The 13,866-nt window shown below is 39.8% G+C and overlaps 2 protein-coding genes across 2 annotated transcripts in view; both read right to left on the bottom strand.

Moving 5' to 3' along the window:
• rspo2 (R-spondin 2) overlaps nt 1-7,426 on the bottom strand; it is a 54,918-nt gene extending 47,492 nt beyond the window's left edge. Inside the window, exon 1 of the mRNA XM_084088863.1 lies at nt 6,590-7,426. Within this exon, the coding sequence (XP_083944989.1) occupies nt 6,590-6,692 (103 nt within the window). The 5' untranslated portion in view covers nt 6,693-7,426. The remainder of the gene's footprint in view (nt 1-6,589) is intronic.
• Nucleotides 7,427-10,001: 2,575 nt separating this feature from the next.
• Nucleotides 10,002-13,866, bottom strand: part of eif3ea (eukaryotic translation initiation factor 3, subunit E, a) — a 39,730-nt gene continuing 35,865 nt past the window's right edge. The window contains exons 11-13 of the mRNA XM_084089662.1: nt 12,865-12,967; nt 10,957-11,091; nt 10,002-10,208 (exon numbers count right to left, since the gene is read on the bottom strand). Of these exons, the coding sequence (XP_083945788.1) occupies nt 10,173-10,208; nt 10,957-11,091; nt 12,865-12,967 (274 nt within the window). The 3' untranslated portion in view covers nt 10,002-10,172. The remainder of the gene's footprint in view (nt 10,209-10,956; nt 11,092-12,864; nt 12,968-13,866) is intronic.

Raw genomic sequence — 13,866 nt, 5'->3', positions numbered from 1 at the left:
TTGTTTGGATGCCCCATTTCTATTGGCCGTGCAGCTAATCGTCACAGAGCGCAGTGGCAAAAGTTGAACTATTTTGAACTTTGACCACGGCGTGCGCGCGAGCTCGCCAATGGTGCGCTCCGCAAACCATTGAAATAATTGGATTTCATAGCGCAGCGCAGAACATTCCGCATCCTGTCTGAAAGGGCCATTCCTCTGTCTGTGCTCTCCCATCCTTTCTCATATAGCTGGTTCAAGATGCGAGGGGTGGGTGATTCATAAGGAATTGTATTATGTAAAAGACCAGCAGGTTTGTTTTACATTCAAGCTCTGTTTCAAAATCTAGTGAACTTTCTCGCTGTCTACTACCTACACAGGCAGCTGCATTCTAGAGCTGAGTCATAACCGAAATGTAACCGCCAAATCTTAAGTGATTTGGAATGATCTACAAAGGAATTCATCATACAAATAATGCTATACACGAGACATTCGACTCAGTTTTCAATGAAACACAAGAGGAATGGCACGATACTTCAATGAGCATTAGGATTATTGAATATTATTGAATTGTGTGAATATATACACATATGGCTTCTGTGAAAGACACAAGCAATGCTGCCTTACAAATTGGGCAAAAAGTGAGCATCTTAGATGACAGCATAATTAAGATGTCTTTTTTTTCTTTTCTTTTCTCTTGGAAAAGACACATGATGCCTTAAAAAGTTGCCTACAGGGGAATCTTACTAGGATTTGGAACACAGCAAATATCTGTCACAGAACAGGCAAAACTATGTCAGTGACATGTAGGCTACAATGTTTGTCTCACTTCATCAAATGTCCAGATGATACCAAATAGAACCAGAACTTGATGTAAAAAGCAATGCTTTTGAATAACATGCACATGCACATGGTACAGATGTGCAAATGTAAATTACGGATTCTTACTTTCGAAATCAAAAAGACTGCAGAATGGAGTGAAACAGAAAGCAGGGGTCACAAGATGTAGGCCTACCTTTTAAAAATGAACTACGCTTAACTTGGCATGCCATCTTATAAGTGCAAGCTCATGCTCCTGATGGTGAAAAAAAACTGAGACAATGTATAGGCTATGTCCACCTCATTTACATTTGCACATCAACATCTTCAAATTTCACTTATTTGTGTCATTGTATGATTTAAGTTACTATTTTAAACAATTTATAGCTCAAACTTAAGAGAATCAGACTCAACTGGCTCAACTGGCTTACCATATTTAGCAGCCTTATAAGAAATGCATTAAAGTAAAATTACTTTAGGGTTTGGCTGTAGTGGAAATAACAGAGGTGAGCATGTTAAAAAATATTATAAAAAATAAAAATAAAAAAAACATCCATGGAATTTCAAAAGCACAGTGGACTTTTTGTCTGTGGCAAAACGGTTTTCAATCACCATCAGGAAATATGGAGCTTATTATAATAAGATTTATATAATAATTCTATTTTATTTCACATTTCCGAAAATGAACTTTTACAGTGTGGTAAATTGTAGCCTGAGAGCAAACCATCTGTTTGGCATTTAGCTTTGCCAACACATGGGATCTTCTGATGACAACGATTGAGGCCAGTGGAGAGGATGCCCTTGGTTACATTACCAAAAAAACTATGAATGCACAATGGGTATTTCTCTGCCGCGACAAGACAAATAAAGGCGTGGAAAGTGTTACAAAACCTCTCTGAGCGGCATGCATTCAATTCTCATCAATGCTCCACTTTGAACATTAGGCAGTTCCCCTGGTGATGAGGAAAATGTCCGCACAAAGAATGCCTGGTCTGGACGGCAAGTTTGGGACTGTTTAAATTTACAGAATTAATTGAGTTAATAGTGAAGTGGATGTGGGCACAGTCTTTTAGTAGTACATTTAAAGGGATAGGGCCCCAAACAGTTGATGGGCCCCATTGACTTTGTTTTCCCCATACTATGGAAGTCAATGCGTCCCATCAAATGTTTGGTAACGAATATTCTTCAAAATATCTTCTTTTGTGTTCAGCAGGAGAAAGAAATTCATACAGGTTTGGAACAACTTGAGGGTGAGTAAATGATGGCAGAATTGACATTTTTGGGTGAACTATCCCTTTAAGGGTTTTTAAAAATTGTGTAACACTTAAATTGTCGGCTAATTAATCATGCTACTACCTTTCTATGCAATCAGCCCCACGTCTATCTATATAGGCTACACAAGCACCACATTCTGCAAGTAATGTAAAAACCCACTTAATACAATGTATAGGCCTACATACTGACAAAAACACACCTTCAGGATAGCGGAATGGAGAAAGTGAGAGACAGAAACAGAGAGGGACATCTCATCGGATATTTGTTCACTTAGAGAACACCAAAAGATTTAATCCGTCTCAGGTGATGGTGCTCCCATTAAACCAACTGATCTCCTCAAATATGCCATCCATCCCTCCCTACGGTCTCTCCAGTGCCCCCAGATCAAACTCTTCATCTAATGATATTCACTCTCACGCACACTCAATTCTCAGAGATTCTCCAAAGCGATCACACCACAGATCGATGGCAAGCTATGGTGCGACAGGAAAGGGACACAGCGAACACACCCAACACCGTCTAACCTGCTGGAATAAAAAAGTCACTCCTGGCCAGCGGAATAAATGGCTGGGTGAGAGAGTTGGCTGTACTTGACAAAATTAAATGAACATCAATTTCATAAAACATCCCTTCCATTATGGAATAGAATGAAAGGAAATGTCACATTTTCCAAAAGAAGAGTGGCAGAATGTTTTTTTTTTATTATTGTTTTTTTTTAAATAAAGAGGCTCTGGAGCAGTCACCCATCCTGTCACGCACTTCATCAGGACATTAAATGGCACGAACATAGCAAGAGCCAACATTAACACTTACACCCATAAACCTGGGACCTTACATAAACTTGTAGAAAGCGTAGCTCTAAACAGTTCTTTCTGTCCTTACTCATTTTAAACGTCTTCCCGGACAGATTTTAATAACAAAGAAGTCTTTTACATCCTACACTCTCGCAGTTTAACCGCTCAGGCCATTTTTTCTTACATGTATTCTCTAATTACATGCATTGGGCTGCACACACCATGTCTCTTGAATCAAAAGTTAATCCAAATATGAAAATTCTTGCATCTTTACTCACCCTTACATTGTCCCAAACCTGTATGCAACCATTGACTATCATTGCAATAAAAACATTGAGACATTGTTCAAAATGTCATCTTTTGTGCGTCACAGAAGAAAGAAACGCATATAGGTTTGGATTTGCTTAACTATGAGCCATATAAACCGATCATCTTGCATTTCATTTTTATGAAACATTTATCAATACAAAACAGTTTCTGAGGCATAATGGGACAGATTGCCGTTTGCTGCCAGCAGATTAAGATATAACTGTTCGATAGTGTTAAAATACAGGTGCTTTCCCCCTAATCCCTTCAGGGTGAAGCTGAGGAGCTCAGGGATGGAGCTAAGCCTTTCCTCTCTTCCACTTTCCCATGGATTACCGCGACTGTGTTTCTCTGGAAACAGACTTCTATTAGTTCCATTACTGTGAGCTTAATCGGGCCGTTCATCAGAGCTAGCCGCTCCTTAACCTCCCATAGTGCAGAGTTTCATTTAAAGTGCAAGTAGATGGCTTGAGTACAGAGATTGGTCAAATTCAAATTTGTATGTTCTTATATACAATTTAAAAAAAAGTCGTCGTATTGAGAGCAGAAGCTCTGAGGTAAAAGCATTACCACCCCTCCTGAGCCTGGCCTGTCAAACCCGCAAGTCCTGTATGAGAATGTTCTCTAGTCTCCGCTGGCACGTGAGCCCACAGTTTTATGTAGTCAGCAGGTGGCATCATTAGCCAAAGAATAAAAATGAAAAGCATTACCCCTGGGCCAAGCAATGATATCATTGCAAACTCGCTGGCATCTGTAAAGCACTGAATGGGGGGTACAGAGGTGCAAATTTAATGTGTCTTTCTGTTGGCTTTGTTATATTCATATGAGGAAGGCTGTGCGAATACAAAGAGCTGCCACAAAACCAATCACGAACAAAAACACAGAAAAAGTACGATTTGAGCTTCGATTTCAGTCTGCTCAGCTTTAGTGGAGTATCTGTTGCGAATATACACACTTGTGGGGTGGTTAAGACAAAGCCTTGTAAAACAAGGTTCAAGAGGATTGACCGTGCCGCTGGGGTGATGTGGGATTGTAGTGCACACAAGCACGCCAGAAAAGACTGCACATTAAGCTGTCTCAAGTGTGCCGAGGGCAAGAAAAACACTTCAGTGTTTTAGACTCAATTGATACAGCCCTCAATAAGCATGATAAATATAGGAACGAAGCACATCTAAAAGCTTAATGGCATTTCAAATCGAAACAAGCCACATAGTACACACACCTTTCAGTTTGCAGGACCAAACTCAAAACTCTAAGGCATGTTTTACAGATGCGTCACCATTTACAAATACAGTACAAAGGATCCCGCTCACCTCCAGATGCACTTCTGCCACCATTTTCTCCATCAAAATCTTTCAATCCTCCTGAAAATGCTTAACTAGTCTGCCTCTGCCAACAAGTTTGATCCTATTAAGAAAATTATATTACGTAGTATCTGAAATCGCAAATCTTGTAGAAAAACAGTGGGGCTGAAAACTTGTGTGTGCCAGTTCCCTACAGTGTCTGACTGATTATTTGCAGATGGGCAGTGGTTGGGGCTCTCAGCCGGAGCAGATCTCCATTGGCATGCCATGCATATGATTAAATCTATGAATGCCTCCCAATTTACATCTCTGCGGATTTAAGAGCGCATATCAGCCATGGTGTCAGCAAGTGTCTTCATTTGGGATCAAGTTAAATTGGGAGACATGTAGGCGGTTGTCCTGTCACATGCAGTGAATGAATGATGTTCCAGAGTTTAAGGTTTAGGGGGGACGGTTACGTTTGAAATGTTTGACTTCCAGCAGCCCCCTCTGTGTCCATATGCATTGGCTAAGCAAGGCAGCCCCTTATATTTACTGATGGGTTAAATCCCTGTGGATCTTAAGTGTGGATTGTTATACTTGCAGCAGTTGTTCAAAGCTTAATCAATGTCTGTCTGTGATATCAATTAAAAGCGGCTTAGGGCAAGAGGGGGGTCAGTGCATTTGAAAAGGGTAAAGAAAAGCTCAACTCATCAAATGGCCACCAGACAGCGCCGCACTGTGAGGGTCTGTTCTACAGTCAGCACTTTGAGAATGAATTGCCCATATTCTTTGAGATAATTCATATGTAGGCAACACAGCTCTACAAAACATGACGTGCAAATGTGAACTAACTCATCACAATCAAAATGAGATTTGACATAAAAAATATATATTAAGGCTTTAGTAAAGTGTGTGGATTATTCATAAACTTCTTTTTATCATTATTATTATTTTTTTTTTAATGGCAGCAATTTTTGAGTTCCGAAAGCAATTATTTTTGCGTTCCGAAATCAATTATTTTTTGACGTCGCTAACACATCCAACCGTCTCTAGAATATTAAACACCTTCAAAGCAAAACATTAAAGATTAAATGATAAATGTGTGAATTTATAATAAAATGATAGCCTACATAGATATCTACTTACGTTTAGTAGAACTGGACGAAACATCTGAAGACGAAAGTATAACGCACTCTTTTCAGCTTGCTGATCTATTGATTTTTTTTAAACCGGCTCTCAATTGTTCTCTACCAACCTAAAATGTGCGTTTTAAAGCTCTTAAACGGAGTTCTGGGCGCCGTAATTTATAACAAAGTAAAGCAGTAACGTTAGGCTATAGTTAAACATGACGCCGATGAAAAAAAAGATACGCTTTTTTCACGTTTGGACCTTTAAAACGTCATCTTTATGCATCTAATGGAGACACCGTATAGAGCTTTCTCTGACAGGAACAGATGCTGAAACACAATCCCAATCCTAAATTCTCATCTTGAAGGTACAACAGCCCTTGTCTTTTTAAAATTCAGACAGTAGGTTAAACGTCCTAAAACTGCTTTCTTGGATTCACTTCAACATGCCAAAATATACAACAAAACAAATAGGCTAACGTTAACGTACATGGATGAGTAACCTTAACAGGTTATTTACTCAATCTATGATAATAAAAAAATAAAAGCGTCTTATTTTTTAACGTTTTGCCAACATACTTGTGACTAAAGCTGCGAGAAGTTGCGGTGCCCAGTGTTACCTTAGTAACGTTATTAACCGTAATGTTGTACGTTCAAACGTGAAATTAAATGATCCATGAACATCTCTCACCAAACCTCGTTCTACAAAAATAACCATGGTAACGATACATTTTCGCCAAATAGTTAAAACTAGTAATTTTTACAATTGTAAAACTATGGCAACTTGCCACCGCTTCCATCAAAAAGTTAAATTGACAAAAAGATTCAGAAAGCGTGCTACGGTTACCATGGTATTTTTTTGTGACGAAGCAGCGTAACACCAGGTGGGACTGTCCCTGTCACGCGCTTACCGAAAGTCTATCTATGTAGAAGCGTCAGCTAAATGACTAATGTGAATTAATAAGCTGAAGCTTCTATCAAATCCACACGCACACAGGTCACTCACCTCTTTTGTTTCTTCTCCAGCGGTGAGACTGCTGCGTCTGACAGTGGCTGTAGTCCACACAGTTCAACACGATCAGCGCAAATGAGAACAGGCGAAACTGCATCTGGGCGGCTGTATGATTGTCCCGACTCAAGGTAGAAAGCGTCAAAGGTACTCGCCGCGAGCCTTCAAGGTCCGTATATGAGGTTTCAATATGTATATTTTCCCACAGAGGAGCAGGGAGTTGAGGAGTCCGGACTCGGTTGTGTCACACATAGAGAAAACACCATTTCTCACCACCGGTTAATGTCATTTTAGAGAGCGAAACGTGCTTTTTACACTAAAAAAAGTGTCTCGTTAATGTCTGTGGAGAAAGAAAAAGCTTTTAACTTGAGCTTCTTTGACTAAAAAATACACCTTGATGGTTCAATGTGTTTGCGAGTGAACTATTTCATTCAAAATAACTGAAGGAATTAGCGAATCTCCAAAAGCGCACGAGACGAGATGGGTGCCCTCAAAAGTAGATGCACAGAGCGAAAGAAATATACCTGCGCGAGTCCAGTCCAAAAAAAGAGAAACTTTGCCTATACATCAAGTTCCTTCCGACTGCCAAAGTGGACTTGGAACATCCAGCATCCCTCTCGCAGGAAAAGTTTAGTCCTTTCGTCCCCTAGACAGAGTGAGAAAACACATGGATGCAATAGTCTGCAAAAGCTCTAGAATAAACCCTTGAGATGCATGAGGATGTGTGTGTAACTGTGGCATATGCTGCAGTGCTCGGCTGGTGATGGAGTATCACTCTACTGGTGCTGATGCTATATAGGCGCTGCTGTCACGTGGAGACTCCCAAGATCTTGTGCCTTGTGGGGTTTTTCGGAGCACTTTCAGAAGCCCCTCGGCCAGAGAGAGGGCTGTTCTCCCCCTCCTTGTTTAAGTTTTAGAAGATGACAAATGGAATTTCTCCTACTGTATCTATACAACACAGATGAGCTTCCCCAGGGTCCTAGTGCATTGGCTTGAATTAAAAGTAGTGTGCATTTTATATACTCATTAAATTTGTTTTTGTTTTTCTCTAATCATAAACCTGACACATATATAAAAATAAACAAAAACAGTAACTTCACATAAAATACAACTTAATAATAATACTGCATATACAGTACCTGAGCTGCAATCTTCATTTTATTGTGACATCCTGTTGGCAAAACAAACAAACAAAAATTAAAACAGCCTACGCTGGTTTTGCTGGTCTTTACTGGTCTCTGTGAGCAATTTTCAGGTGATAAGACCAGTTTGGCGACCCAATAAACCAGCTGAACTTTAGTTTGGCCAGACTGAGAGACCAGTTTAAACCTGCTAAGACCAGCAAACCTATTTAAGATGGTTAATTTATTTTTTTATTTTTTTCAGCCAGGATGAAACCAGAAACCTAAAAATAATACATTATGAGAAGGAAAAATATTTGTACTCATATTATCCCTGTTATAATGATGTAAATGTCTCAGTGTGATGTTTGGAAAATGTAAACACTATTAAAATTTAAAAGACTACAATTTTATTTTTATATATTAGCATTAATACAACTTAATCTATTCAGGTCGATTATAACAGCTTTCATTTAAGATATTAAAATGAGTTTAAAGTTTTTTAACTATTTAAAATAGAAAATGAGTGCTGCTGAGGCAATTTTCCTTGAGAAGCTTCTTTGCCAAAATGGACATTAATTGCTTTGAAATGCAAGACATGTTTTACCCAGCTTGACCACTAGGTGTGGCACTTAATCTTTTATTTTTATATCTTTTTTTTTTCTTTCTTTTTTTCTCCATGTTCTTTGACTTCATCTTAAAATGTTTTCCCCCTTCTATCAGTTTGGCTCAGATTAGCTAGAACTCTTCCAGGTTAGGTCAAGGTGTGCAGCACCTGATTCAGGTACCAATAGCAGGCAGCACTTTAAACAGTCCGCACAGAATCTCTGTTCCCTCCTCAGAAAAAAAAAAAAAAAAAAAAAACATTTGTCATTTCTAAGTGATGACACTCTCTCCTTGAGAGCCCTTTGATGTTCAGATCAAAGTGAAATTCTCCTAAAGTCAATGTTAATTATATGACAGCTATATGTCTCCATCAGTACAACACAATAGAGTTTCATTTCTCATTAAAAAAATCTTATTGAAGATATGTATTTATTCACCTGCCTTCATAACTAGAGTATCAGGTTGCTTTCCTCCTTAAGAGTACCTGAAGACTTTCCATCTCGGTTTACTATTCCATTTCAGTGGGTAGACATTTGAGTGCATTCTATACGTAAAACCTAAATTCAAAACAAGTGATTCCCTGACAATATAAAGCTTCTGCATTAGGACAGACACTGCAATGACCGCTCATATTACAGAAAAGCTACTCTAAATACAGCCATTTGCAAGTTGGAAAACAAGACTCAAGGAATAATTCCCGACAAAAATTTATTAGGGAACATGCGTTGTATATTTTAATTATGTGGCCTGTGTTTGAACAAATGCCTTAACCTTTTCACGTAGGGGAAAAGCAATGAACAATGCGAAAAAGGGAAAGATTATGTAGCCATTTTAACCAAAACCTACGTTGACCTTTTCGTTTGGGTGTTTGTTTATTTATTTTAAGTGAAGTGACAGACGTTGTGGTGGACAACCTTCTCAGCCGCACGTCTGCTGTTGGTCTGGATGTCTTACTAAAACAACATCTGAGACAGCACTCCTAAGGTGAATGTGATAATTAAGGGCTAGGAGGGTTTTATTTTCGTAATGTGTCATGGCACAGGACCGGTAAACCAATCACTTTAGCCCACCCCCCCTTCCTCCCCGCCTGCTCGCTCGCTGGGAAAGTAAAGGTGACGTCAGTTGTTTTAGATGTCTGGCTGGGAGCCCGAGCGCTGTGGCAGCTATAAGCCCCCTCTTCACTCGTCCAGAGAGACAGGGCCCATAAACATGTCAGCTGATAGAGAGGCCAAAGCAGACATTAAGACACGCTTCGAATCCCAGCCTGCAGCGTCTGCGAACGGCAGGGATGGAAATAGAAAACGTATAGAGCGTTAGACTGTAGGTGTCATGTGCGGAAGATGTGATGAGATGGGAAAGGTGGAGAGGCATTACGTTGATTGTCTAGCGCATCTGACGTGCCCGTCTGCGAACAAAGAGGACGAGCGGCATTGAAAATGACAACGCGAGTTCGGGATGATCACCTTTCCGTGCCCTCTTCGCATAACAGCGCCGTAAACGCAGCAGACTAAACACTCATTCATCATTACGGCGCATGCATGTGCAGCGGCACAAAACCCCCCATCCCACTCAGTGACTCAGAGCACATTAAAACTTCATCTATTACACAAAAGATCACAACCACTTAACCCTCAACCACCATTCGTAATGTCCAGGAATAAAATGCAAGCATGAGGTGAAGATGGTTTTGTAAGTTTTTTTTTTTATTTAATACCAGATGCATTGAGCCCAAGTTCAAAAATAAGGCCTCTGTCTCGCTCCTTTGAGGGACACGAGAGGGAGAACAGGATGTTCGGCCGCAATATGGGAATGCTGGAAGGTTTGATGGGAGCGTACGGTCTGCAGAGATCCACTCAGAAGCCAGAATCCTGACCCGCCCAGTTTGGAGTCTGAATAGAGAGAAAGAGAGAGCCAAAAGATGTCATTACCCAACACAAATGAAGGTGAGTTCATTATAAATGACTGAACATGCAACTGAGACCATCTACTGCAAAACCGCAGTCGTTTCTTAAGTACAAGCAGTTCGAGTTCACGTTCGCACCTTTTCCATTGGGAAAGAGAAAATGTTCAATTAAATTGCGTCTGACCAAACACATCATAATACAGGACTGTGTGTTATGACCTTTGCCACTGTGGTGTTTGTGCGAGCGAGTCACTTAAATGACGTGGTTTGAGGGACCGAGACATTTAAAGGCCGTTGTTTTGGAAACGTTCTATTTCAAACAAAAGAGAGGGCACGTTTGTCGTGGGCCAATCAGTGCACACATACGAGATCAAACGGAGACCGACTGGACCCCAAGCAAAACATCTGTGGTGACTCCTAAACGCAGGGAACTCCATGGAGCGTGTGTGTGATTGTGTGCAAGCGTTATTTACTCTGCAGCGCTGAGTCATGGGACTCAGACCTTCTTCTTTATGGCTGAGCTGTGCTACCTTGTCATTAGGCCTTTGAAGAAAAACGGCATGATGAAAGCGCTCGCTGTGTTAAACCTGCTCTTACTGGTTTACACCGTGTAAAGACAGTTCTGGGCTGATTGCCGCTCGGCATTCTTCTGGATAGATCATTTGTGTGTGTAAACTACAGGGCTCAAGACAAAAAGAGATGAGATCAGATAAAAGAGATGGAGAGATGCTGACCTCAGTCCTGTTCGCGTTGGTCTGCTTCTTCTCGATGTTCATGGCCAGCATTTGGCTGCGGAACGAAAGGCTCTTGGTTTTCTCGATCACCTGCTGATATGGCGATATGGCGTTGTTGCCCATCACCACGTGTCCCTGCCAAAGGAAAGAGGAGAGGAAAAGAGTGTCAGAGCTAAACTCAGGGAACACCAATCCTTTTCTGTTCCCACAGACACACAGACATGTATTCACAACCTCCTCACAGTCAGCTCAAAACACACAGGAGCTAATTCTAGGTCATTCCAGTAGAATGCCATGTGATTTGTGAGATCAGAAGTCTCGTTACTTGTTTGTGGTGTTATGACATGTTAAGTTCCTAGATCAATTGACAAAAAAAAAAGTCTTTTACACAAACATTACATTATATATATTACTGCTCGAAAGTTTAGAAAACTTAAAAAAAATGAAATTAATACTTTTATTAAGCATGAACTCATTAAATTAATCAAAATTTACAGTAAAGACATAGCATTACAAAAGATTTCTATTTCAAATGCTGCTTTTTGAACTTAATAATCCTGAAAAAATATATATCAGTTTCCACAAAATATTAAGCAGTACAATACAATTGATAATAAGAAGAAATGGTTTTAAGCACCAAATCAGCGTATTAGAATGATTTTGAAAGATCATGTGACATGTGACTGGAGTAATGGCTACTGAAAATTAAAAGCACAGTATGCAAGTTTCGCCACTAGAGGTCGCTTATTCAAAACCATAACAAAGGCGTAGCTTGATGTTGCGAATGAGTGTGGAATCATGGAAGTTGTCATCTTTGCCTCCACAGCCGATGGAAATCAATGTTACGGGACTCAGGCAGAAATCATGTTCAAGGATGAGCGAACGTATTAAAGTTTTATTAACGTTACTGTGGTTTGAAGCAGAACGAGCGAATGCTAACGAGAGACGCCTGCGCAACACACTGGTCTCGAGCCCCATGGAGGAGCTCTGGAGCTTTTATTATGCTTATATGCCAGTCGGCCGCTGACAGTCCTTTCGCTTTGTTGTTTATATTTATTTAACGATTAAAGTTATGTTTAATGTTTGCCAGTTTGGTGGTTCTTCCCTGAACTTGAACTTTATTACAGTTATGTTTGATCACTTAAAATCTAATTACTTTATTTAATTTCTAATGAAATAGCTGAATTACTACTCATTCAGGTCACTTTTTTAACTAATATATTTTTAACTAATATAAACTTGTGGGGTAACACAGCGTTGTTTTACTTGCTCAAAACAATCTACTATATACATTTGAGTGTGTTGAAAGTAATGTTATAATGTTACTCGTTGCACATTGCAGTAAGCTAGATCATTATTAGAATATCATATTAATAAAAGCTGGATAAATCATATTTCACAATATTACTGATTACTTTCAAAACATAAAAGTGACCCAAAAACTTTAAGTAGTGTAAAACATTAAAAATGAGAAGATTTATTTTTTATTAAAATCGAAACAAAATTATATATATATATATATATATATATATATATATATATATATATATATATATATATATATATAGTTTTCTAGAATGTTAATAGAATATTAATCTTTTGTCATGACTAAAAAGTAAAGCTACACGTTTGTCACCATATTGAGAATGACCCTCCTTCAGGACTGTAATGACAGTCCTCTTACCCTCGAGGAAGGATATGGTGAGTAAGCGGGCACTGGGCAGAATTACTGACGTAATTGATTGCCTCTCCTTTATGTATTAAAGCAGAACATAATCCCCGCACAAAAGAGGCTGAATTTGATTTTCGGACTAATTAAAGGACACTAACGCAGCATCTATCAATCGTTCGCTATTTGAGGAGGGCGGCAGAGAAACAAGAGTGAAATAAAATATGAGAGACTCTCACCAGTTTGGAGTCGATTTTGGCATCCAGCCTGGCATTGCGAATGAGGTTGACGATCCATCTTTCTGCCTCCTCGGGAGTCATATTCAGCTTATCGGCCAGCATACTGCGAGGCAAACACAGTCCATTAGGACAAACTTAGGTAAAAGGAGAACATTATATACACTGATGGTATTACGTGAAAATTGTGAGGTATATAACAAGCTTGTGGAGTGTGTGTGCATGCAGGTTTAAAGTGCTGATCGAAAGTGCTGGATGATAATGGGTTTACTGTCATACCTCAGCATTTAGACGTCTGGTCAAGAGTGACAAATGCTTTGCATTATCTGTGATTCTAATCGTACTAAGAAACCCATAAATATGGAATACAATTACATCATTGCGCTTTCGTGGATATGGTCAAGGTAACGATAAAACAAACTTTGCAGACAAGAATAAAGTGACACAGCTTGGGCTTGCATGGCTACTGAACATCCTATGGCATTTTGGAAAAACCATCCATAAATGAAGCCAGGTGTCTCCTCCACGAATGTGTCATTGAGGGAGGAAGGTGGCAGCAGGGGCTCAAGTGCTCTTTGATCCAAAATCCTACAATACCGCAGCTGGCTTTCTTTTCGACTAAGCTCATTCCGTGCTAGTCAAAAAGAGCCGGCTTGTCCCATTCTGTTCTGTAAGTAAAGCCAACACACCAGGTTTCCAATGCTTTCGCAGTGAAAGGTTAACTCAATCACCCACCGTGGCAACAGCATGGGTCTGGAGACAGGCAGAGATGACAGCTTATATCATTTCACTCCCAGTGAAACCCTCAGAAAATGATGCGTGACAGGCTAGATTGGTCATAAAGCTCATTATTTAAGAGCTAACCGCCAACGAATGTGCCGGTTGTCACATCACGAGTTCCAAGCCGGTGATGGTTAACACATGTCCAACATCAAGCAGTGACACTCGGTGCGGGAAAAAGGAATGCCTGTCGACTCCAGGGGTTAAAGCAGGGACATGAAATCC

This window comes from Abramis brama (genome assembly GCF_963993115.1).
Source record: "Abramis brama genome assembly, chromosome: 17".
NCBI lineage: Eukaryota > Metazoa > Chordata > Actinopteri > Cypriniformes > Leuciscidae > Abramis > Abramis brama.
The sequence above is the reverse complement of the archived record's forward strand: the minus strand, read 5'-3'. Positions and strand labels throughout refer to the sequence as shown.